General features: G+C 36.7%; 1 protein-coding gene across 4 annotated transcripts; it reads left to right on the top strand.

Moving 5' to 3' along the window:
- The first annotated feature begins 382 nt into the window (after nucleotides 1-382).
- LOC147494731 (Zincin-like metalloproteases family protein) lies at nucleotides 383-23,190 on the top strand. Of its 4 annotated transcripts, none has more exons than XM_086569225.1 (18): nucleotides 383-568; nucleotides 652-733; nucleotides 973-1,025; nucleotides 1,126-1,180; nucleotides 3,223-3,361; nucleotides 3,494-3,548; nucleotides 5,116-5,338; nucleotides 6,987-7,082; nucleotides 8,217-8,339; nucleotides 8,464-8,589; nucleotides 8,900-9,055; nucleotides 16,799-16,915; nucleotides 18,583-18,708; nucleotides 18,796-18,863; nucleotides 19,888-20,023; nucleotides 20,712-20,877; nucleotides 21,761-22,094; nucleotides 22,734-23,190. In XM_086569225.1, the coding sequence occupies exons 1-17, from the start codon at nucleotides 387-389 to the stop codon at nucleotides 22,024-22,026; spliced, it is 2,169 nt and encodes a 722-aa protein (XP_086425351.1). In that variant the 5' UTR covers nucleotides 383-386; the 3' UTR covers nucleotides 22,027-22,094; nucleotides 22,734-23,190. The 4 variants fall into 4 exon arrangements, with proteins under 4 accessions (XP_086425351.1, XP_086425350.1, XP_086425352.1 ...); XM_086569224.1 differs by having other exon boundaries at nucleotides 16,772-16,915; XM_086569226.1 differs by lacking the exon at nucleotides 16,799-16,915.
- Nucleotides 23,191-24,271: the final 1,081 nt, after the last annotated feature.

Raw genomic sequence — 24,271 nt, 5'->3', positions numbered from 1 at the left:
CTTCCTACAAAAAACATTGTAAACCAGAGAGAAAGAAAGAGAAACAGAAGAATCTTGTAATCTTGTATTTTGTTCATCTCAAATCCCAAATAAAGTAAACCACTTAGATTCTTAGAGAAGCAAACTGAGTACCACAGTACCCAGTCCATAAATAAATGATAAAACAGTCCACTAAAAATGTTAACGGACTGCCCAAATTTTCAGCAATCGTCATGAGTCAATGAGTCATGACTAATGATCAAGGTTTAATACAAGGCCCGGCCCACATCGTATAAAGCCCAAATGTAATGGGCCTTTTTAACAGTGGACTGTTAAAACTAGTGTCCAATTGAGCTCCAACCTATAAATACAACTTCATTCTCTGGCGGGGAAAAACAAAAAAAAAAATGCAAACTCTATTCCGCCGAAGAGTTTCAGTCTTCATCTCAAAACAAAACTTTCTCGTCCGTAATAACCATTTCGTCACGTCGAACGCACGTGACATTAGTGAAGAAACTGGTCTATATGGTTTCAAACTCTTGAAATCTCCTAAATGTTTTCAACGTTTTGTTGATGAAGCAATTGCAAGGTACAATTAATTATATATATTTTTTTGTTTTAAAATGTTTTGTTGATATATATAAATTTTAAGTTTGTTTGTTTGTTTGGCAGGTCAATAGAACTTGTTAGTGATGTATCGAATTTGCCTCCTTCTATGGAGACTATAAAAACAATGGATGAAATTTCAGACACGGTATGATGTATTTTGGGAATGGTTTTTAGGTTTTTTCTATTTTTGCTAAACATAAACCACTGATGAAGACAATAATGCCAGGTCATCAGTTAGACAATAACAGTTTCTAGAATCTTTAACATCTGTAATAACTAACTTTTATCATATTCAGTCTGTCTCTCATTTTATAATATTTTTTATACGTTTAGTTTTAAGATTGAATTTATGTGAAAATGATATGAGGCCTTTTTATTTGTTAGGTTTGTTCTGTTGTTGATTCGGCGCAGCTCTGTCGATGTACTCATCCGGATAGGTAAATAATAAGCTGTGAAAACCAATATTTTATTTAGTTTTCTGTTGTGTGATTTCATATTTCTGTTATTCTGAGATATTGTAGTTATGTTTTTCTTAAGGGAGTTTGTTGAGGAGGCAACAAAGGCATCAATGAGAATCAACGAATATCTAAGTGTATGTCAACCTTTACTTTATATATTACTCTTATGTATTGTATTTTGCAGTTGGTTGCTTAAATAAGTGTTACTACGTATGTTGTGTCTATCATAAGCTTTGACTCGAACAACCTCAGTTGTAAATCATGAAATGATAGAGAGAAAAATAAAAACCTATAAGGGAATTAGTGACACCAGCTCAAGGATGCTGGGTTAACTTAGTTTGATGTCTCTACAAAAACTGGGTTAAAACACAATTGGATTGTAAAGACGGAGAAAGTGATATCGAAACAGTCGGGACTAAACCTTTTGCAGGTGCTGTGGAAGAAGCTGGGATAAAGTCTCTAATGGTTTAGTTCTTAATGTATTTACAGAGGTTGCAGAATAGAGAATCCTATATCTAGATTTAGTTTACATTACATGCTATAGTTTATCAAGTGCTAAAGCAGAGTTACAATGAAGTAGGAACTGAATCTAGACGTAATTATAATTTTTTTTTAAACTCCTATTTAATTAAAAGACGTGTGACCATAGAGCCAGGACTGAGCACTGGGTGCCATTAACAATTTATGAGTCCACAGGCCAAACTGGGTCCGATTAGGCTTTGGAACTAATGAATGGTCTATTTAAATAATGTGACGCCTTCCCAAGAACGGGGGGTCGATACAGTTGGCAAGAAAGCTCAATAGAGATTATTTCATTAGAATGGACTGAATTACAGTAGGGAATCTTTATACTCGAAAAGAAAGCTCGATACTGTCATGTTTGTTAGCTTAAGAAATGCTAATACATCAAAACTGAAAATCCAAAGTTAAGAATCTTGGAAGTCCCTTAAAGGTAGCCAGGTAGAAACTTCCTGCATGCTGATTCAAGAATGTAAACTTAGGCTCTCCCTATTAACTCAAAAGCACGCCAATACTTTACCCTTGCGCCTCGCACATAGTGTCTTCTAGTCATGTGCCTGACCCCTGGGTTCAACTCAACCCAAGCGCGTAGCTAGTGCCTGCACCTTTAACTGCGTAGGTCTCTGGATGCATATACTACCATGGGGACCCAAGCAATAGTACCGGGAGTCTGGAAATTATGCTTTTACAAGAAAACTAAAGCAACCTTCAATGCTAGGACACAGTTTACTTTGTCATTATAGTACATATTGATCTGTATATTCATCTTGGCGTGTCATTGTTTGGACTTGTATCTGTATACAAAGAGTTAAGCATATATTCATCCAAGTAACCCGGACACCTTAGATTCACAAAAAATACATGTCAGACACACAGACACACGGACCCCTAGTGCATATGATTTCAAATTAGGGTTTCTTCTATACCAAGAAGACTAAGAAAATAAACTATTAGCATAGTTCTAATTCCATGATATATGCCTCTTTCATAGTTTTTTCTTTGTAAGGAAGCGCTTTGTAAGATCTTGACCCTAAGCATTAGTTGAGCAACTAAAGAATAGTAACTAATTTTCTTTTAATTAGCTGTGTCCCCGTCTCCTACTTCATATAGGGTGCTGTATCCATGTCGGACACCGACACACGTATGACGTATCTGTGTCAGTGTGATTAGATATTAATTCATCACATTCTGTTAAATTCTGCCTTAGGACTGTATGTGTACCACTCTATGGCAATTTGTTCTCATGTAACTATTTAACCAACTGTGTGGGTTCCTCCAAAGGCCTCGGTTTTAAGTAGAGATTGATCAACCACTTAAAATCTCTAGATTTTGTAACGGTCCACCACAACTTCCGCTATTGATATTATCTTCACTTGACCGCCACTATTGATAATTTCCTCACTTGATCGCCACAAGTGAAGGTTTTAAGCCGAGTATGTCAATCACTTAAGAAACCCAGATCTTGGATGGAACCTAAGCGGTATGAGACTAAACCTTTGGCACAACCTTCACCTGTTTGATCTAGGTCCCTTACACATACCTTGGGTGGTATCATACTGTGAGTTATGACCATTGTTTGATAAAAATTATAAGTATCTGATATTACATCTTTTATTGATAATAACTCCAGTGTTTCTTCAACTGGCATTTTTCACAGTTTTTAAATACAAATCATAATCTGTATAGCGCTCTGCTGAGGGCTGATGAAAGTGGCCTATTGCAAACAGATGAAGCTCAAAGGACAGCTCATTTCCTACGTACGGACTTTGAGAAGGGTGGCATCCATCTTCCAGCAGGTTTTCAACATCAATTGGAATAATTTTGTTAATGTTGTTGTCGTCGTTTTACAGTTATAAATATAGAATTTTAATTATAAATTTATGTTCTGAGTTTTGTTTTTTATATTTTGTGTTTTTTTTTTTCTGCAGAGAAGTTAGAGCGAGTCAATCGCCTTAATATTGACATTGATCATCTATGTAGAGAGTAAGTTGTTTTGTTGAATTCACATCAACTAAACCAGTTTTTCGTATGGTGTTATTTCAATTCATGAAATTGTTCTTAAAGTTTGTGTACAATGAGTGCATAGATTTTCTTAGGCTATGCAGCGTACTTCATTGGGTCTGCCTTCTCTGTGGTCAACTGGTCATGGTTATTAGAGTAATACTACACTGGCATATGAAAAATGACACAGTCAAGACACAGTGATGTGGCATATTGCAACATCGATGTTGCAATGGTGAAAATAAAAACCAAAAATCTCTTTTCTCTCACTCAAAACACTTATTCTCTTCCCATTATCATTTTTCCATTCTCATATTTTTGTCATAGCAAACCTCAATTCCATTGATTTTTTATGATGCAACATTGATGTTGCAGTAATTTTCATGGTGCAACATTGATGTTGAGTGGTATTTATTGGTGCAACATTGATGTTGCTGTGGTTTTCATGGTGAAACATTGATGTTGTTGTGATAGTTATCGGTACAACATTGATGTTGCAGTGCCACGTCATTGTGTCGGTCAAATTTTGTGTGTCAGTGTAGAATTATTGTGGTTATTATAGGTTTCCATATGCCTCAAGGTGCAATAGCTTATTTATCTTTTTGCCAATTTCTGAACCATGCGGCTTGTGCATGGGTTAGTAAGCCTGAGTGGAATAAAACTCATACAAATTTTTTTTTTTTTTTTTTTTTTTTTTTTTTGCTGGACAAGTCACAAGGAAAATTATTTAAAAAATTAAATTAAATTAAAAAAAAAAAAAAAAAAAAAATAAGAACAATATATAAACACAAGGAGATAATAAAAAAGAATCAAAATTGCTTGTCAAGCTCAATTTGTGGATTCAAATATAGTAAAAAAATATCTATCACATATAACAAAGCACCAGTTGATTAAAGCACCACAGAAGCACAAGTACTCATTCTTTCGATCCTTACCACAAGCTTTATCTAATCCATGGCGTACTTACATGCGGAATTCACCATTACCTTTTTTCACTATTAAACACCTGGCTTGCTGTATATCATTTCCTGTATATCATTTCCTTGGTGATCCTGTGCTTTAGGATTTAATTAATTTTCTTCAATTCCATCTCGACTTTATAGTTCATTCTTCTAACTGATAAAAGCGTTGAACATTGGATACTTTGTTTGAAAACCATTATTGTTAGTAAGTTCATACAACTCATGTATGGGTACAAGAATAAGACGTATACCTCACATAACACTTATAAAGAGTGTAAGGTGTGTGCCTCAAAGCTATTCTCCTACACCTTGCCTTAAGGTCCGCTCAGAAACGCCTTTTAAATAACTGATCTAATAAAGATATATCATTACTAAATGTAGTTCTTCTATGTAGGTATGATTATGTTCAGGAGAGTTTAACAATTTGCAGATGTATTTTTCAAGGATTTACTGATTGAGAAACAGACTGGTTAAGATGCATACAACTCGAGTGCATCACATAGAGTCTAAATGATATTTTGCACATCAACTAATATCTTGTTAAGATGGCGTGTTTATTTCCAGAGTTATCCTTTTGCAATTATCAGGTTCAGCAACAATATCGTCACTGATCCAGGCTTTGTAGATGTATTTCCAGAGTCACGCATTCCAAAGCATGTACAGCATCTTCTTAAGCCTATTTATCGCTCCATTCCTGCCACATCAAAAGAATCATTGAGGAGAAGAATAAACAATAAAGAAATGGGATTCCGAATAACAACAGATTCAACTACCCTATCATCTGTACTGCAGTGGGTATTAGATGACGAGGTAGCTTCCCAATTGTGTACCTGGAACTATAACATTTCTATTCTATTTCTTACATGTTTGTCTTGCCTTCTTACTTTTTTATGTTTAGTACATTTTTTACATCATGAATAAGTATCCTGAGTGTAAGTATCTAATTGACAACGTCTTAGCACTTCGAAATGAAGGTGAACGCTTAATTGAAGGTTTTTTTTCTTAGAAAGTAGCAAGAGGATCACTGACTAACCCTTTAATATAGAGTTAGGATTACTGATATTAGGGATTCATAAATGATTTTACAGCCCTAATTTAGTTTGCAATGGTTTGGAGCTGAATGGTTGTGTGTGGGAGGTAGCTGGTACAGCGCATAGGAAAGTTATCACTCATGTAATTATGTAAACCCTACAGGGCTGCTATTATAGCCTTCGGGCATGGTTTCTACAGAGTCAGTCATGGCTCCATGGTCATTTACTCTTCAGGGCCGATCATGTTAGCCTTCGGTCCAGATAGACGACGACAGCGTGGCTGCTTGGACCAAAGCGAAATTAAGTCTTCACAGAGGTGTGTTATGTGCAGTTAGACACATTGGGAGTTGGGACTACTTAGATGCGGATGCGGTGTATGGTTTCATTGCATAATGCCTAGTTGTTTAGGTTGTAAGCAACAATCTCTATGAAAGGAAACCCATGTTTTCAGCTGACAGGCAATTCATATTTATCTGCTTCTGGCTCACCAGAGGCATCTATCATATCAAATTGTGTCCATACCATCAAGGATTGGGTCCTTGCAATAGGATTGTCTAAGGGCCCTTCCAAAGGGTCAGTCATCAGTACTTGAAATCCCAGCAAAGGCTGACATCTGCATATGCACCTCTAAAGCTGGCACAAGGTCCATATGTTCGTCCTCTAAAGGGTTTATGTCCATCCTTGAGACCTTGATCATACAAAATAGTCTCTCTTGAGAAGAGATCGGTGTGGTCCTTAAAGTCACAATTATTTCAAAGTCAAGCCACGAAAAGGTCAAGCAAGGAAGCTGTCTTCCCGCATCTTACCACCAGTGATGACACTCTATAACGTTTTTGTTCCAGAGATGTATGATAGTATTCTTGTATCTTTGGAGAATCCAATAGAGACTATGATGGGGGGAAATGGAGGAATTGAGTCTCCAGTATGTAATATTATGGAGCAGCATTCAATATTTGATTGGGCTGTAGAAATGTAGTGCAGTTCCATGTACTGTTGGCAGGTAAAGTAGGAGTTTATTAGTTTCTTGGTGCAACTTTCTGCCGAGAGTGAGAATCTTTTGTATCTCATTAGCAATTCGTTGGTCCATTTCTCCAAATTCTTTTTTAAAATGATCAACATAGTTCGTATTCGTACATTTTACTTATTAACAAAAGTTAGAATAGTTTACTACTTTACTTTAGTATTAACCTTATGCATGTTGCATTTGTCATCTTTGTCTGTGAAGCATTCGTTCTATTGGCTGATGATAGATTACTTTCTCTTTTGGAATTTCGATATGTTTAAGACGGTAAAGTTTGAAGGAACATGTTTTATTTACTGGCATAGTAAGTACTGCATGCCCTACTTTACCATTATTTGTATGTCTCGATTGAATATCTTTTAAATGTTAATCTAAATGAACTGAATGTACATTGTTTCCTTTCCAGGTTAGGAAGCAGTCCTACATCAAAGGAAATTCTTCTCCGCATGCAAATCTTGGTATACTTGATAAGCTTATAGAAGCTCGTCATGAACTCGCACAGGTTGCCTTTTCTGCATAAAATGCATTCTTTGAAATCAAAAAGAATATAGGTTCTCCTACTTATCTGTGTCAGATTGTAGACGTAACGGTATAGTGGTTGGTAATGGAGGTCTGGGTATGTTGTTGCACTTTATCAGGTCTTTGAATGCCGTTTATTTTCTTCACTGAAGGTCGGTAGTAGGTATATGCGGAAACAATATTCGTAGATAAATAGAAAAGAGATTTGAGTGTGATGCAGATATTTAAGTGAGTAGTTGAAGTTGTTGGCAAGTTTCAAATAACTAAGCTAGCCAACATTTGAAGATTTGCATCCCTTTTGTATATGCCATTAATTTATAAATTTGAAATTATGTACTATTGTTGACGCAGTTAAATGATTTATTGCTCTAGAGTGCATAAAAAGAACACATGATTTTTTTGGGAATATAACAATTTTAACTATGATTTGAGTTTACAACCCTAAAGTGAATACAATAAATAAAATTTAGGGCACAGTTCAACTTTATTAGTGAATCTCATGAATGTATATTACAGTGTGATTAGGTCAATCTCTATAGTAATAAAATTTTCTCCTGAGATGTTTATTCCCTCATGGGATATATTAAGTCATGCATAAAAATATGTAAGTCTTGAGGCCTCTCCACTTATCACCAATTGGTTTTAAGTTGGATGCACATCTTCAATATGGTATCAAGTGGGCTATTGTGTTTCGCCCAATGGGCCTGTTGTTTACTCCACGTAACCCAAATATGTTTGTCCACGTGTTAGGTTCAAGTAATTTCACACGTGAGGGGCGTGTTGAGATGTTTATTCCCGCATGGGATATGTTAAGTCACGCATAAAAATAGGTAAGTCTTGGGGCCTCTCCACTTATCACCAATTGGTTTTAAGTTGGATGCCCATCTTCAATATTTTCATCGATCAAATAAGCTCTGTCTAAATGAAATTATTATAAATTTTAGTTACGCACTTATCACAGTACCCAGTGAAAGTATATAAGTATATAACTGACTTTCTGCAGCTTTTCTTAGATAGTTTCCAGATATGACTTAACTTCTCAAGTATTTCATGTAAATAGCATAAATGTAAGTTTGATTACATGCAATATTGACTACATCTATGGATATGGATGCAGATAATGGGGTGTAATTCGTTTGCTGATTTTTCTATGCATCATCGTACCTTGGCTTCATCACCAGAGGTTGTGATGTCGTCTTTACTCGAATTAAGCAACATTGTCAGACCCAAGGCTGATCAGGTATATTTGATATCTGTTACATGTGTATTCTGAAACTTTGCTTTGTCTTTTTTTTTTTTTTTTTTTTTTAAAGTTGTAATTACCTCCCAGTTACTGATTCTATGAATGTTTTTTCACACTGTAGGAGTTTAACTCCATCAGAAGTTATAAGAGGCAAAATTACAGGCAAACATATGAAGATTTGGAGCCATGGGATGAAACCTACTTGACCGGAATGATGAAATCTTCTGCCTATAACTTAGAGTCTTCAGTAAGATACTTCACTGTTGTTTGTGGAAACTAGCATCACCTTTTTTAGACAGTAAAATAAAGAGAGGCATCAACATAAGCTAATACGAAAATTAGATTGTGAAAACCTATTATAGAATTTAAGCAGGAAAAAAGAAAATTAAGAAAACTGAAAATCATACACAACGGTTCAGTACCTTTAACTTTAATTATTCATTTTCCTGCAGAAATGGTCTATTTCATAAACTCCTGAAGTATATTTTGCTTCGGGCTTGTTGAAAGGTCCTGTTCTTTTTTTTTGTCACCAATTGTCTGTTTGCTGTTCTGAGCAGGTCATATCATCATATTTTCCCCTACCACAGTGCCTAGAGGGTTTGAATGTGCTGGTGCAATCATTGTTTGGTGTAACATTTTGTAGCATCCCTCTTGCACCTGGTGAATCATGGCACCAGGATGTGCTTAAAATGGCACTCCATCATCCTGAAGAGGTACTATTTCATACCTTAGTTAATAATCTATCGTCACAGTATCGAGCTCAGCATCTCAACAGCACTGAGATATTTGACTTGGAAATATTTTCTGATTGATTGACCATCCCATGGGATTATGGAAATTGACTTGGTATGATAGTTTCTCAAGTACTCTCTGAATTCTAATTCATAATAATAGGTTTGATAATAGATTTTTTTCATTCCATATCGGGTTGAAATTTTGACATTCTAGATGTGTATTTAAGGAGCCACAAACAGTTGAAAATAGTTTCTTTTTTTTATTTCTATAAGTTGAAAATTAAGGTACTAAAATAGAGGAGTTGAGGAGAGAAACAAAGGAGAAAAGGAAGAGAAAGAGTTGAGTCGGCTGCACATTGTAGTCGGGTCTCTCATATATTATTAATATTATACGGAGACAAAACTGAAAAGGACAAAATTCCGAAATAACGAACTAAAAAACCCACCCTCATTTCAAAAACACTCTCAAGGACAATAGTTGACTTTTGTCCGAAAAAGACAATAGTACCCTGGTATGCATAGGTGTCGATGCATACCACTTTAGGTATGCACAGACGTCAATGTATACCAAATATCACAAAGAAAATGGTATGCACAAGTGTCAGTGCATACCACCTCTTGGTATGCGAGGTATGCACAGACGTCTGTGCATACCAAACATCACAAAGAAAATGGTATGCACAAATATCAATGCATACCACCTCTTGATATGCGAGGTATGCACAGACGTCAGTGCATACCAAACATCACAAAGAAAATGGTATGCACAAGTGTCAGTGCATACCACCTCTTGGTATGCCAGGTATGCACAGGCGTTAGTGCATACCATTTTCTTTGTGATGTTTGGTATGCACAATGTGTCGCATACCACCTTCTTTTTTATGTTTGGTATGCCGGGGCCGCGGCATACCAAACATAGAAGGGTAAAATTGGAAAGGGTATAAAATAAAAAAGTCAAGTCTGTTCTTATTAATAATTAAAACGTGAAATTTGGGTTTTTTAGTAGTTATAAGCCAAAAAATGTCCTTATCAATGGTTTCAAAATCAAAACCCAACTGTCCTAGACTATGATTAAAGTTGGAAATTGGGCCTTTTGGCTTATTTCTTGATATTATAATAGATGTGTAAAGACAAAATTGCCCTAGTACACCCTAATAATATCTCCAACACTCCCCCTCAAGATGGAGCATACAAATCAAACATGCCTAGCTTGGAACACATAGATGAAAAACTACCACGAGCTAACGGTTTGGTAAGAATATCATCTCTAGACTTCACATAAGGAGTAACAATCTTCTTGGACATCATTAAATCACGAATGAAGTGACAATCAACCTCGATGTGGTTAGTACGCTCATGAAACACTGGGTTACTAGCTATATAGATCGCAGCTTGATTGTCACAAAACATAGACATAGGAGAAGGAGCATGAACACTCATTTCTGACAAAAGAGATTGAACCCACAACATCTCAGAAGCTGTGTGAGCCATAGCATAATACTCAGCCTTAGCACTATACCGAGCCATAACGTTCTGCTTCTTACTACACCAGGTGACTAAGTTGCCACCAACAAAAATACAATACCCCGAAGTAGACCGACGGTCTATAGGATCACCTGCCCAATCAGCATAAAACCTAAAAATATCTTGTGTCTGTGAAGGGTGATAAAGAAGCCCATTACCCGGAGAGCCCTTCAAATACCTCAAAATTCGAATGACAACATCCTGATGAGAAGTATGTGGAGCATGCATAAACTTACTAACAACATCAACTGCATAAGTAATATCTGGACGAGTCACTGTAAGGTAAATTAGACGGCCCACAAGGCGACGATACTGACCATAATAAAAAAATACCTCCCCCTGTTCGGCATTGAGCTTCGCAGTAGGATCCATAGGAGTATCAACGGGTTTCGAACCAAGAAGCCCTATCTCACTAAGAAGGTCAAGAACATACTTACGCCGAGACAAAGAAACACCTTCATTGGAACGAGCAACCTCAATCCCAAGAAAGTATCGAAGGAGACCTAAGTCCTTTGTATGAAAACACTGCCCCAAATACCGCTTCAAATCTGAAATACCAGCTGCATCACTACCAAAAATAATAATATCATCAACATACACAATAAGAACAATAGTGCCAGAAGTGGAATGCCGAACAAATACAGAATGATCAGAAACAGACCGATGAAAACCAAACTAGATAACCACCGAACTTAACCGATCAAACCAAGCACGCGGTGATTGTTTCAAACCATAAATAGCTTTTTTTAACTTACACACCAAATTTTCCTGACCAGGACTAACAAACCCAGGTGGCTGATCCACATACACCTCCTCCATTAACACACCATGCAAGAATGCGTTTTTAATGTCCAACTGATGAAGGGGCCAACCTTTACACACAACAACCAAAAACAATATCATAACAGAGTTAAGGCGAGCAACGGGAGAAAGTGCCTCCATATAATCAACTCCATAAGTTTGGATATACCCTTTAGCAACTAAATGCACTTTCAAACGCTCAACAGTACCATATGGTAAATATTTCACTGTAAAAACCCATCTGCATCCAATTGTTTTCTTCCCTGGTGGAAGAAGTGTAAGTTCCCAAGTTTTGTTTTCATGAAGGGTTGAAATTTCCAACCAGGAGAAGCTAGTGCTTGGGAAATAGAAGATGGAATGGAAATAGAAGACATAGACAAGGCAAAAGTACGAAAAGCAGGAGCAGTACGGTGAAATGAAACAAAATGAGAGATAGGATGAGAAGTCTTATACCTGGTCCTTTGAGCAACGGTTTCAACTTGAGACCGGATCCGTTTAGCAATGGATTTAATAGGAATTGAAAGAGCCTCTATAGAAGACGATGAGTGGTTTGGAGCTGGTTCAATAGTAGTAACAGTAGCAGATTCAATAGTCGCAACCTTCTTTCGAAGGAAAGTACGATGAGACTGAGCATAAATAGGCATGGTGCCTTTCATTGTAATAGGAACACAACTAGGCACCTCCTCACATGGTATACCCGGTAAGAGAGGCACCTCCTCACAACGAACAATTGGAATAAGGGGGGAACCTCCTCACAAGGAACCATCGGAAAGGGAACAACCGGTTGAAGTCGAGGACTAAGCAACTCCCCCTCACGACAAGCCACTAAATCGAGATCAAACAACTTCCTGATGTGGAGAAATATGACGTAGACTCAAAGAAAGTAACATCAACACTGACATAATACCGACGAGTAACAGGACTGTAACATCTATACCCTTTTTGAGTACGTGAATAACCCACAAAAACACACTTTATAGAACGAGGATCCAACTTGTCATGACCAAGACCCATCACATGAACAAATGCAACACAACCAAACACTCGTGGTGGCAAACCATAAGTCGATTGCTTAGGATACATCAATGCAAAAGGAGACTGATTATCTAGAACTGACGTCGGCATACGATTTATTAGATAATTGGCAGTAAGAACATCATCACACCAATATGGTTTAGGTACACTCATGGCAAACATCATAGTACGAGTAACATCTAGTAAGTGACGAAGTTTGCGTTCAGCAACTCCGTTCTGTTGAGAGGTATGTAGACAAGTGGTTTGATGAATAATACCTCGATCACAAAAAAGTCTCACACAAGTTTGAACATACTCTAAGGCATTATCAGATAGAATAATTTTAACTTTCTTATCAAACTGTGTTAAAATTTCATTGTAGAAAATGAAAAAAATGCGAGGTAGTTCAATGCGGTCTTTTAACATATATAACCATGTTATTCGAGAAAAATCATCAACAAACACCACAAAATAAAAAAATCCAAATAAACTTTTATTTCAAGGACACCAAATATCCGTATGGACTACATCAAATGGACTCAAAGCCCTACTAGAGAAACGTACTACGATGGTGTTTTCCCAATTGACATGCTTCACAATCTAAAACAGATACTGGACTCAACTTAGGAAGTAACTGACGCAACTTAACCATGGACGGATGACCAAGACGACAATGCCATTGAAGTGGAGACACAGACGCGCTCAAAGCAGAAACAAAACTTGACTTTTCAACATTCAAGACATATAACCCATCACGCTCATACCCCGAACCAATCATCATCTTCGTCTTGAGGTCCTGAAAAACACAACCAGTAGGAGTGAAGGTTACAAAACAACGCAGAGATTTAGTAAGTTCACTAACGGAGACAAGATTAAATGAAAGATTAGGAACATAAAGACCCGACTGCAAATCTAAGGACTTAGTAGGATGAAGAACACCAGTACGAAGAACAGGACACGAGGAACCATCAGCTAAAGTCATACTAGTCTTAGTGGGCACAAAATTTGAAAGAAAAGAGGGATTACCGGTCATATGAGCACTAGCTCCTGAATCAATGATCCAAGATGTAGATGGTATCACCAAACTGGCAAACTTACCAGAACTAGCCATAGTAGCAGTTGGTGTGGCAGAAGGACCAGAAATAGAGTTCAGAAGGTGAAGAATTTGACCCAAAACGTCAATAGTAGAAGGGTCAGAATGAGCAGATGGGGTGGCAGCAGCGGAAAGACCAAAAGTGTGATAAAAAACTTGATTTGCATAAGTAGAAGGTCGTCCATATTTGTTCCAGCAAAAAGGCTCAGTATGTCCATCCTTACCACAGTGAGTACACTTCCTTTCATCAGCACCGTCATACCTGTCACCACGACCACGACCACGACCACGACCACGATCACGATTACCTCTACCATTACCAAAGTTTCCACGACCTCCACGACCATAGGAACCACAGCCACTAGTATAATTACCATGTCCACCACGATTGCTAGGGGTAGAAAGTAAGGCTGATTACTCCTTAGCAACCGAAAGAGACTCGCCATGCTGCTGTCGCTTTCTCTTAAGACGAGAAAAAGCCTGAGCTGCAGAAGGAACCGTCTCACTTGCTAAAATTTGGTCTTTGTAAACACTGTACTCGGAATTTAATCCATTCAGAAGCAAGGCAATCTGAAATTGCTCATGTTGCTGTTGTTGTTTCTCCAAGTCATTGGTAAATGGCTGATAAAGTAAAAGTTCTTCCCACAATCCTTTCATTGTACTATAATACTCATCAATCGGTTGGTCACCTTGTTTTGTTTTAAACAAAGATTCAAACAAATCATAAATACGAGATATATCATTCTCTTGCGAATACATCTCCTTTAAAGAGGACCAAACTCGTTTTGCACTGGGCAAAAATTATACATTAGTAAGTACCTTCGGTTCCATACTATTCCACAACCAAGTCAAAACCATCGAATTAGATGCCATCCAGTCTTCATAAGTGAGATCAGTGGAATCGGGAGGATCACCAGTTAGAATCTTAGACTTTTTCTTTGCACGAATAAAATGTTCAACGGCATAACTCCATGACAGATAATTATTCCCATTCAAACGGGTATTAGTAATAGGCTTACCCAGATCATCATTGACGTAATACAAAGGTGACTTCGCAGCTGTTTGCAATTTAGAAGAGTCACCCATTGCGAAAAGAACTGACTACCTTACACAAGGAAACAAACACGCTTGCGCAAACAAGGGGCTGGTAGCAAATTTCATGAACTGTAAACCACAAGAACATGAACCACTAACTACCAAGTTGTTCTTAAGCACAAACCAAAAATCAGGAGAACCAAAAGATCCATATACATATAATTTCCAGCACCCCTCTTGAGATCGATGTAGATTCTTGAGCACAACCACAAATACAGAACGTTTTTTAACAAAAGTAACTCCTTACGACGACAAATCCACACCAATCGAAAACAAACTGTGCAAACCCTAGATATCAAATCCTTAAACCATGAAGGGTTTTCACACACCACAAAACAAGCAACAAAAAAAAAAAAAAAAAAAATCTGGTTTGCCTAAACCCTAACCAAAACGGCCAACTGATTTATGTCACTACAAACTGATAGAGAGATGAAAAAGAAAAAGAAGAACAGAGAAGATAATCACCTGCTCTGATACCAAGTTGGGAATTAAGGTACTAAAATTGAGGAGTTGAGGAGAGAAACAAAAGAGAAAAGGAAGAGAAAGAGTTGAGTTGGCTGCACAGTGTAGCTGGGTCTCTCATATATTATTAATATTATAATAGATATGTGTAAAAACAAAATTGCCCTAGTACACCCTAATAATATCTCCAACATTATTTATTATCCAGATAAAAATGACCAATCGATGTGCATATGGTGTTAGACCTTGTTCAGAGAGTTATTGAAAAGCTTTTAATTTCGAAGGCATGCCATATTTTATACTTTTGGGTAAGCCGTGAATGATGTCATTTGTTGTGTATTTGTCTTAAATTATGATGTTTGTAATTACAAATAATGAATCACAGTGTTGTCCCTTTTTTTCTTGCCATTTTTTTTTTTTTTTTTTTTTTTTTTTTAACGTGTGTTAATCTCTCTTCTTACCCCAGTCTCTAGTCTAGCAGCCCTAGCTGATTTGAGAAATAGTAGGCTTCTACAGTATTTCTCGTATTCCCTTCTTGTTATGTTCTTTTAATGGTTTTTTCTTTTCTTTAAGGAGCATACAATACACTACTTATTTTGTCCTCAAGTGCTATAATGTATTTCCCATGAAGTATTGTTATGTATTTTCCTTTGAGTATGAGTGAAACTATATTTTATCTACATAATAAGAGAAGAAGAACGAAATGTGGAGAAGAAGAATGAAAAAGAATATATGTCCCTAATTAGTTTTGGCCTTCTCTCGCACATCTATATATAAGAAAATTGTAGGTTTTACATATTGAAAACATCCTGGAAAACTTCTGTAGAACCCTTACAGTATCTACTTATTTATTTGTTAAACTTGGGATGTTGGAAGTTTGCAGTTATGGGTATAGTATAGTTTTGATTGAACTTTGATGAATTTAGAGCTAGGAATTAGAAGCTAATGATGGGAATATGCAACATACTATAGGCTAAGCTTTTTGTATTGACTTTAGTCTGATGAGATCTTTTTCTATGTTGAATAATTCATCTTCACAAAACATTAACGAAATTGATAAATTGATACTTTGATTTTTTTTACCTGTTAATCTTTGGATTCACCTCAAAGTTTGGTTTGATACTTTTTCCACAGCAAGATTGTCACAGGTTTTAACCAATCTCTTTTGGTGCTTGATCTTACTTGTCCATATTTGCCTTAAACACAATAAGAGACAGTAACAGTCATGGACAATTACTATAAACTAGGTGTCATTTTAAAATAATTTGCAAAACTAAGTGTAAGCACCGACACCTATGAACTATTGCAAGCACTGAAAAATAAACAACAATAGATACAAGTTTTTGTTTTTGATCGGTGAAGTTATATGTACTATATTGATAATGTTATAGTTCTAAGAGGACAGCTCCCTGGATTTTTTAGGAACTTTCTACTATGTAAAACCTTGTTATATTCTTATACATATCGAGCTATGTTACATGGACACGCCATATTTCAAAAATAATCTGTGCCGGATACGTATCCACGTGTCCGGCACATATTTATGTGATATACCTCAATTTTTCTTATTTTGTCGTGTCAGACACTTCGTATCCATGTCGGATACGGACACACGTATCCACGTCAATGTAACTTTAGGTCTAAACAATCTTTTGTTTGCTTACTGCTGCCTTTTCTGTTTATCTTTTTTCCCGTTCTATTCACAGTTGAATTCAGGTATTGTCTTTTCTCAGGGAGACTTGGGGTACCTTTACCTAGATCTGTACTCCAGGAAGGGCAAGTATCCTGGCAGTGCACATTTTACCATCAAAGGTGGACGGAAGATATCTGAGAAGGAGTACCAACTACCAGTAGGTTCATATTTCCCTCCCGAGTTTTATGAATTTGTCCGACTCTGGTTCTTCTGTCATAAAATGCATACAGTTAATTTGTCTTATCATTTCCATTGTGCAACAAAGTAGGGTTTTGTCGTTTGACTTAAGATGTGATGGGATGCTTCACTAAATTCTGTGAATGTGGTGGTCTAGTAAACTTCATAGGTATTGAAACAGTATAAGAGAATTGTTAAGCAGCTAAATTCTATAACTTTCAAGCTTAATGCAATTTTTTGTCAAGACAAAATTTGAATTTCAAGGTTTAACATATACAGAATTCTCACTGTTATCTAAAACAAGATGAGATTTATTGGAGTAGTTAAATCTATCAGTGTTCTCATATATACTGCTAGAATAATTGTTCATTCCTCTTGAATAATTTACTGTACAGTTACATGAACTGGTTTATCTTACAGAATCGGAGATTTTATGTAGCTTTAAGTTGTATCTAGATAATCAACTGTGGTCTACTGGCAGGAACGGAAACTTCTCCAAGTCTTTCTAGTTTTCCATGTGTTCCCACGTTCGGCCAATCAGCGTGCTCATCCTATTTTAGCTTTCCTTATTTATTTGGAGGTCCAAAATTCCATCCTAAGTCTCTTTTTGTACGTGGTGTGCAACTTTGAATAAAATTCTTACCATAGACAACCTTCGTAAGTGGGAAAAAAATCATTGTCAATTGTTGGCTAGACAGCTTGTCTAATGGGGAGTCAGTCAATCACCTTTTCATTTGTGATTACTCTTGGAAGGTATGGTGTTACTTTGTCCATCAATCTTGGATTAAATGGGTATTTTGAGTTGCTCGCCGGTGAGTGGAAGATCTCTTAGCGTCCCGGGGTTTGAGGGTGCATTCTTCAGAGGGTAATCATGGGATTTCCTGCCCTCTGCGATTATGTGGGGTTTGTGGTGGAGAGGTATAGAAGGCAATCAAGGCACTTTGAGGATAAAGCGAAGTGTGGATCAGATAGTTATTTCAATCAAAGGTTTGGTGGCTCATTGGGCATTGGTTTGGGAGGAGTGGAGGGATACTCCTTTTGATATTTTTGTGTTTAGATGGGACTCTCTTTTGGGCAATTGTCATGTGGACATTTGATCTGCCCCTGTTTATTTTTCTTTTTCTTCTTTCTCTTGCTGTATATCCTTTAGCTTTTCATATTATCAGTACAAGTATATTACTGTTGATGGAGAAGAAAGTTTGGAGAGAAAATAGAGGATACGGCCTTAGTTAGTTTTGGCCTCGTATCACTCAATATGTATAAGAATATAACAAGGTTTAACATAGTAGAAAGATCCCAAAAAATCCAGGGAGATGTCCTCTTAGAACTCTAACATTATCAATATAGTACATATAACAAAAACAAAAAATTGTATCATATGGTTGTTTATATGTCAGTGCTTACAATAGTTCATAGGTGTCAGTGCTTACGCTTAGTTTTGCAAATTATTTTAAAATGACACCTAGTTTATAGTAATTGTCCATGTCGGTTACCGTCTCTTATCGTGCTTAAGGCAAATATGGACACTTCAGTAGGTTCTCTATCAGTTTTACTTAACTCAATGTGTAGAAAATTTGTACTTATGTCCCTATTATAGAGAGTGTAAGTGTGTAACATTCAAATGACCATTTTGTACGTCCACTGCAGATTGTAGCTCTTGTTTGTGATTTCTCTGCTCCATCCGGTTCATCAATAGCAAGGCTGAACCATGGGGAAGTTGTAACTCTGTTCCATGAGTTTGGGCATGCCCTTCATTCTCTTCTTTCAAGAACAGTACACATTTTCCCTTTGGTACCACTAAATTTTCCAAATTATCCATTATGACATTCTTTTCTTGCTGACATTCGGTCGACCCTACAGGACTACCAACATTTCTCGGGAGTCAGAGTGGTTATTGATTTGGCTGAAACACCATCACATCTTTTCGAGTGAGTAATTTACTTTTGTTAACTCTCTCATTTTAAAATTGTTTCTGAGGTCTCTTAAGGCATAAAAATATTTCTTTGCCTCCTAAGAGCAAGTCCAATGGGGGGCAATATGGGTTGCTAAAGGGCCATATAGCACCCCAACCACAAAAATGTCATTCTAATGGGGCTGCTAAAAGGGTCTTAAATTTGGAAGGAGTCAAAAACCCAGCCAAAGTTAAGACCTTCGCTAGCAGCTGCCATAATAAGTTTCGGGAGATGGACGGCATAGTTTATGTCATTCGTGTGTTAAATTTCGACGGACGGCAGAAACTGCACCGTCCATCCAAAAAATATTCAACTTAAGTTACAAAATAATGGACAGACGGCAGAAACTATGTTGTCCGTATCATTAGCACTTCAAAACAGAAAACGCGATTGGATTGGTTTTTTGATTTTGGGTGCCAAATTTGGCTAGGCAAGCTAAAAGGCCTATGTGGCACCTTTTAGCAGCTCTCCATTGGACTTGCTCTAAGAAAGTTGTCATGAAAAGTCTCTTGTGATTGTATCTTAAACTGGGTAAATGTATACATATGCTTGTAAATCTCCACACACACAAAAAGAAAAAGAAAAAAAAGAGTCCATGGAATTTCTCCCGTGCTAATCAACCAGAGCATAAATAATAAAAAGACAAAAAGAGTCGATGTCATCATGATTTGACATTTTCTTAAAGAGTTGGAAGATGGAACATTATTCCCTAACCCCTTAAATTCTCTACTCCCTGGTAAAGGTGCAAATGGAACCCAAGACCTTGGGCCCAACCGCCCAAGGTTTGACTAGTCATCATGAAATGATTTCTCTAATTGTATGCCCAGAAGAGTGATACCTAAGCATAAAGAGGTTTCCTTCTCCATTTTTTTTTTTTTTTTCCCTTCAGTTCATTCTCTTTTCCACTTACATTGTAGGTTCTTAAGTATACACTTGTTCAATGTAGAAGATCCGCATTCTATTTGATGTCATACAGGTAATGTTTTGGCGCTTTTTCCAGGTACTATGCATGGGATTATCGGTTCCTAAAAACATTTGCTAAACACTATTTGACTGGTGAAGTGATTCCTGAAAAACTCGTACAGTCAATGAATTCTGCTAAAAAGATGTTTGCCGCAACTGAACTGCAGCGTCAGGTTAGTTGCCAGAGACCTGAAGTTTGAAGACATATGTTCTTGCTACTTAAGTGCGTATGTAACCCTCACTCCTTAGGTAGTGAGAGGTGAGTAACAAAGTAAGACACCTGACCTATCTCGGAACAAGACTGTGACTTTACTTCTCCTTACTTCTTACACTCCCTCTGAAGCTGAACATTCAAAATTTGAATGTAAGCTTGAAACAAAACAAATACCACATTGCAACACTTGTTCTATTGTTGGTCGCAATTCAGTGGAGTACCATTGGTAAGGTGAGGGTTATTACAAAACAACTTTTGCAAGTTTGAGGTCATGCTAGAGCATATTTTGGAGAGACTATGCTCTTTCAAGAACAAACTTTAATGGAAGACTTTGCCCTAGTAAAGATAAAATGAAACATCAAGACTCGCGTGAGCCTCATAGTTTTGAATATTGGTTCTGGATGATAATGACGAGGCAACTATGATAATAAAGAAAGTTGTTATTAGTATCAACTAAGTAAACTGGGGACATAACCAAGCCTCTGTATGTGGATTGAGGCACACACTACAACCAATGTAGGACTAAGGTAGTAAGGTCTAATTCCATGTAGGTCCACTATTAACTATACCATATGGAGTTAATACTTCCACTGACAACAACAATCGTGTTTTTTTGTGTGCTAAACAACAAAATTACTGCCTTGCAGGTTCTTTATTCTCTCATTGATCAAAAGCTTTTCGGGGAACAGTCGACCATGCCAATGGATACCATTTCAGTCGTTGCAGACTTAAAAAGACAATATACTAGTTGGAATCATGTAGAGGGCACCCATTGGCACTCACGTTTTAATCACTTTATAACTTATGGAGCAAGTGAGTAGAATATTCTTTATTCGTAATTTGGTATCGTGTTTTTGTTTCTGGTTAGCTTATCATGTTATGGTAGGCGTTAAAAACATGTGATCACATTTTAGTATCCGTAGAAGGATCTCACGCGTGCTACAATTATCACAAGTATGAAATAAGGATAGGGAAAAACCATTGCCTTCCTGAGCCAAACAATAAGGGAAATGTGGATCTATGGAGCTTTGAAAGTACCAATTAATTAAGCCTACTACAAAGATTATTAAGCTGATAGTTGAAGCAGTGAATGAGCCTTATAATCTGATATATCTATGAATTGTCAGAAAATTCTTGGGTAACTGTTAAAAGTGCTGTCTAGATCAGATGTTTATGATCAAACATAGAAGTCGTTCAGACTGCCATTTAGTTGTGGAGATTCACTAGTGGGATTCGTTGATGGTACTGTGTGGCAATTGGAAAGGCAGTTGACATCTTCAATTCTTTGTTAAGAGAAATTTGTCATTTTGTAATAGAAAGTTACGGTATGAATCACTTGGTTTGTTAATCCAATCCTTGAATAGTTAAACTCTACATATAAGCACATAGTATGTTTTGGGATCTCTACATATAATTTACATGGTTGTTTGGTCTGTTCCATTCATCTAATTTTTCCAAATTGACTGTTGCAAGTGGAGTTTCACGTCTATTTAATTTGAGAAATCACCAAGACACATTTGTTGTTTTTTGGCGGGATTGATTGGATGGCCTCTCCAAGCTGATGTCTTCTGCTCTTGCATTAGTTCACTGGACTGGAATGTTAGATCGTTCGAGTTCAACCTGATTATGTTGTTAATGCAATTAATTTATCTTTTCTAACTGGTCCTAGTGAAGTAATTCGTCCTTGGTGGTGTAGGTTACTACACCTACATATATGCCAGGTGCTTCGCAGCCACCATATGGCAGGAGGTATGCGTGGAGGATCCACTGTCACGGGCCGCAGGATCTACTCTTAGATCTGAACTCTTGCAGCATGGAGGAGCAAAGGAACCCTCCACCTTGTTGAAGGATTTGGCAGGAGACCAGATTTTGAGATATCACAAAGAAGGGATTATGCCCAATTTAACCAGCCTCTGTAAAGAATTGGAACTAATGGGCAACGATTGCAATTCACAAAGGTGAAGTGAGTTCCTCTCTGCTGCAGAGTGCAAGTTAAAGATCAGCGATTGATCCTTTTGAGCACTGTCATGGTAAGATAATTGAGAAATAGAGAATAATATTAAGGGGTTGTTTGTTTTTTTTGGATTCAGCATTCAGAGCCTCTTAAACTTAAGTTTTAAGCATTAAGAGGTTCAAAAACTTGTTTGTTTTTTTAAGTAGTTTAAGCATTCAGTGATATTTCAGCATTCATTCGCATTCCGCACCAAAGTCCCTCCTGAATGCTGAATTCTAATACTTGAAACAAAGAAGTCCCTTCTTGCCATTTCTTAAGAACCCAATCCCAAAAACTCATATACTTTCTTACCTTAACCTTTACGGCTTCAAAATGAGTTCTTCAAAATTTGATGTTTGCGTCACGAGTTTTTCATTTTTAGGGTGAATGATATCTACTTTGTTAAAAATAGAATTATATATATATTTTTTGAAAGTAAACAAAATATGAAAATAAACCGTTAAAATATATTTGTGAAAACATATTTTAAAATAAGTTTATTTATCATTTCTTTTCTTCGATAATCCATCTCCTCTCCTCAAATCTAATATATATTTTGTTTTACAAGAAATCAAGTTACCGTTTAAAATAAATAGCATGGGTAAAATTGTCTAAATGATTTATATTCAGCATTCAGAGCCAGGTTATTCTAACATAAAACAAACATGTTTTTCAGAGTTCAGCAATCAACATTCAACATTCAACATTCAGAGGATGAGTCATTTAGCATCCAGCATTCAGCATTCAGAGGCTTAGAAAAACAAAAACCCCTAAGATAAATTCAGTAGAGGTGGTGGTCCTACGATTACTGATGTCGTGAAGAATGTTTGTTGGGGGTAGGATCTGGTTGGGAGATAATCTTCTTCCCACAATATGCATGAAAAAAAGAGAGGAGAGAAAGCGGCGTCTTTATTATCACATCATGTTGAATCATATATTGTTTCTGAAACGGGTTGGTTGGTGCCTTGGTGGTGGCTGTTGCAGAGACGTTTTGAAAATAAACGACATTATGTTGTTAGTCTTTTTTATTTATGTATCCATGAAGATAATAAGATTTATAATCTCTGAATGTACTGAATCTACTAAATTCTTGGATTACCAAATGTGTAAATTGACATTCGTTGTAAACAATTTTGAACAAACTCTAGAGAACAAACTGACGTGGCGCTCGCCACTTCTCAAACCAACACTCCTCTTATTCCAAAACAACCCAAAAAAAAAAAAAAAAAAAACTACTACTTGTCTTCTTTGTTTGGCGCGTATACTCCAATTTTCATCTCTTGTGCTAAAACTTCAATCTTTTCACTAAAGACTCCATCTTGAAAATGGCTATGATTCTTAGATAAATAACATTATCTTTTTGTGATTGTCAATCTCTGTCTTAAGCTATACTATTATAGTGATTTCAATATTAAATAAGGGATGGATGTTTAAGCTTCTATTGAATCTCCAAGCATTGATTTGAATAAATATCATGAAGACTACGAGGGAATTGAGATGGAAGGTAGTGAGAAAATTGAAGAAGTTGTAAACGAAAACTTGAATGAACGTAAGGTGGGAATGAAGTTTGATAGTTTTGATGACATGTTGCAGTACTACCGAAAATACGGTAATGAAAAAGGTTTTCCAGTGAAGATTAGGACTTCAAGAAAAGGGGATGATGGTGATATGAGATGGGTTATTCTTGCGTGCTGTCGAGAGGGCAAATCAAGGAGTACAGGTAAGAATTTGTTCAAAAACAACCAATCGGTAATACGAAGTGTAATGCAAAGATTAGTGGTGTTTTATGTGTGGATAAAAAGTGGAAGCTTAACTCTGTTTATCTTAGCCACAATCACGACGTGAGTCCAAGTAAAGCACGGTGTTTTAAAAATAACTGAAAAATACCTCCAGCGGCTAAAAGAACGCTTCTAGAACATGCTAAATCCAGTATAAAAGCAAATAAGTCTTATAATACTTTTGTGAATGAAGCCGGTGGGAATGAGAATGTGCCATTTTTTATGAAAGATAGTTATAATTTTTTGGATACTGAAAGACGCATGAGACTTGGGAATGGAGATGCTTTAGCAGTTCAAAATTACTTCGTTAAAATGCATGCTAATAATGCTAATTTTTTCTCTTTGATGGATTTTGATGATGATGCATGGTAGGTTGAGAAATTTATTTTGGGCAGATGCGAGGTGTAGGGCGGCGTATGAGGAGTTTGGTGATGCT

This window comes from Coptis chinensis, chromosome 6 (assembly GCF_015680905.1).
Source record: "Coptis chinensis isolate HL-2020 chromosome 6, ASM1568090v1, whole genome shotgun sequence".
NCBI classification, from domain to species: domain Eukaryota; kingdom Viridiplantae; phylum Streptophyta; class Magnoliopsida; order Ranunculales; family Ranunculaceae; genus Coptis; species Coptis chinensis.
Note: the sequence above shows the minus strand (reverse complement) of the source record. Positions and strands in the feature narration are given on the sequence as shown.

Excerpts from the sequence above, each read along its gene's own strand:
- LOC147494731 (XM_086569224.1), top strand. The coding sequence starts at position 387 with ATGCAAACTCTATTCCGCCGAAGAGTTTCAGTCTTCATCTCAAAACAA. Across the intron at positions 3,362-3,493 it reads TGGCATCCATCTTCCAGCAG|AGAAGTTAGAGCGAGTCAAT; the intron begins GTTTTCAACATC and ends TTTTTTCTGCAG. Across the intron at positions 20,024-20,711 it reads CAACTGAACTGCAGCGTCAG|GTTCTTTATTCTCTCATTGA; the intron begins GTTAGTTGCCAG and ends ACTGCCTTGCAG.